At 40.5% G+C, this 1,730-nt stretch overlaps 1 protein-coding gene across 1 annotated transcript in view; it reads right to left on the bottom strand.

Moving 5' to 3' along the window:
- HELRODRAFT_174274 (hypothetical protein) overlaps positions 1–1,730 on the bottom strand; it is a gene marked incomplete at both ends in the record, with an annotated part of 9,849 nt that overhangs the window by 7,402 nt on the left and 717 nt on the right. Inside the window, 2 exons of the mRNA XM_009020810.1 lie at positions 49–742; positions 971–1,685. Of these exons, the coding sequence (XP_009019058.1) occupies positions 49–742; positions 971–1,685 (1,409 nt within the window). The remainder of the gene's footprint in view (positions 1–48; positions 743–970; positions 1,686–1,730) is intronic.

Here is a 1,730-nt window from a genome sequence, read left to right as displayed (position 1 = left end):
GTCGTGCATCCTGAGTATCAATCTTATGAAAAACTCCTTTTGTAGCACCTATTTCCCCACTCGCACAGCTAAATCTGTCTGAGAAACTTTTAAGTATTTGAATCAACTCTTCTCTTGCTTTCTTAGAAATATCTTTTACTAATCCATCAACCATACCTGTAACTTCTGTTAGATTTTCATATGCTAGACGATCAACTGATTCCTTTGCTTCCACAGCCGATGATAAATCTGGCAATCGCGTTCCCCGGTTTATCACCCCCGGCTGATCGTTGACATTCATGATCCTAACACACTGTCTTTCATATTTTATAGGTAGTAACGTTCTAGCTACATATACACCCGATTCTATTTGCCTGTTTTCCGAACACATAAATCCGGTCGATTCCAACTTGGACGGCTGGCGAACAATCATCTTTGCTGGCACGTCTAATTCAGACCGCGCAGGGATGCGCACTTCTGTGTGAGCTTCAATACGACAAAGCTTCCTGCATGAAAAATGTTTAATAACTAATTTCATCGTTCTATTTTTGTTACCCACGGCGATTTTTCCTTCGCCAAACTTCCACGAGATATGATTGTTCCTGAGCCAATCTAAACCTAAAACAATTTCTGAAACATGATCAGACACCAACACTAACGCTGATTTGGAATAATCATCAACTTTAATTTGCAACTTCATTTCTCCTTTGACTGGAATTTCTGTGTTGTTGACAGCTTTCAATCTCTTTTTCGTCGGTCTGATCTTTGTGACATCAACCATAGACGTTGGAACAATGGATACACTACTGCCACTATCAAGTAAACCTAATCTTCTTTTGCCATTAATTGTGATTGGCAGATACAAGACACGATCGTTACTTTCAATTGACTTGTTCACGTGATCCACTGTGCTGCTTGTCATTCTTTTTTGCGGGCACTCCCTCACAAAATGACCTGTCTTTCCACATTTGTAACAACCTTTGAAATTCACTTGACTATAAGTTTGGGATTTGCAGGTCTCATTCTTCTCTGGACATTTGACTGCAAGATGACCTGGCTTCTTACAATTAAAACAAATTTTCTCTCGCTCAACTCGGGATACAGTTGGCTGCACTCTTTTATTTCTGAGTTCTTCAAATGACTTTTGAAGAAACGCAATCTGTCGTACCATTGACTCCATGTTTTCTGCCCCTGCTTGAAAATCTTTAACCTGCGGGTCAAACCTGTGAGATGAATCTACCACCATCTTTGAAACTTCAAGACGCTGTGCGAATCTAAGAGCATCGTCAATGTTCTTTGGTTCTTTTTCCCTAACCTTTAATTCTAATTCAGCATTATCGAGGGCTGACAAGAAAAAGTCCCTAGCTAGATGTGTAGCTAATCTTGACTGCTCTCCTGGATAGGCTAATGACATGAGTCTTTTAGTAACCATTGACAACTCTCGTAACGACTCACCAGGTTTTCGACGAAGAATCTGTAATTCGTACCTGTATGACTCTTCATGACCTCTTGTTCCAAAACGATCTTCTAGCTTAGATACCAGCTTTTGGTAACCTAAACCTGTTAAATCCCAGAGAACCTGTGAAGCTTCACCTGTTAACGAACATGACAAATACGCTTCCATGTCTACGAGATTCCAATTATTGTACCTGGCACATATCTCANACTTTTTTAAGAAAGTTTTGAGACAGCCGGTGCCATGAAATCTGTCAGGTCGAAGCAATTCGCGACGACAAAAGTCGTTGTCACGC

This window comes from Helobdella robusta (genome assembly GCF_000326865.2).
Source record: "Helobdella robusta unplaced genomic scaffold HELROscaffold_29, whole genome shotgun sequence".
NCBI lineage: Eukaryota > Metazoa > Annelida > Clitellata > Rhynchobdellida > Glossiphoniidae > Helobdella > Helobdella robusta.
This window is presented reverse-complemented; position numbering and strand designations above follow the sequence as displayed.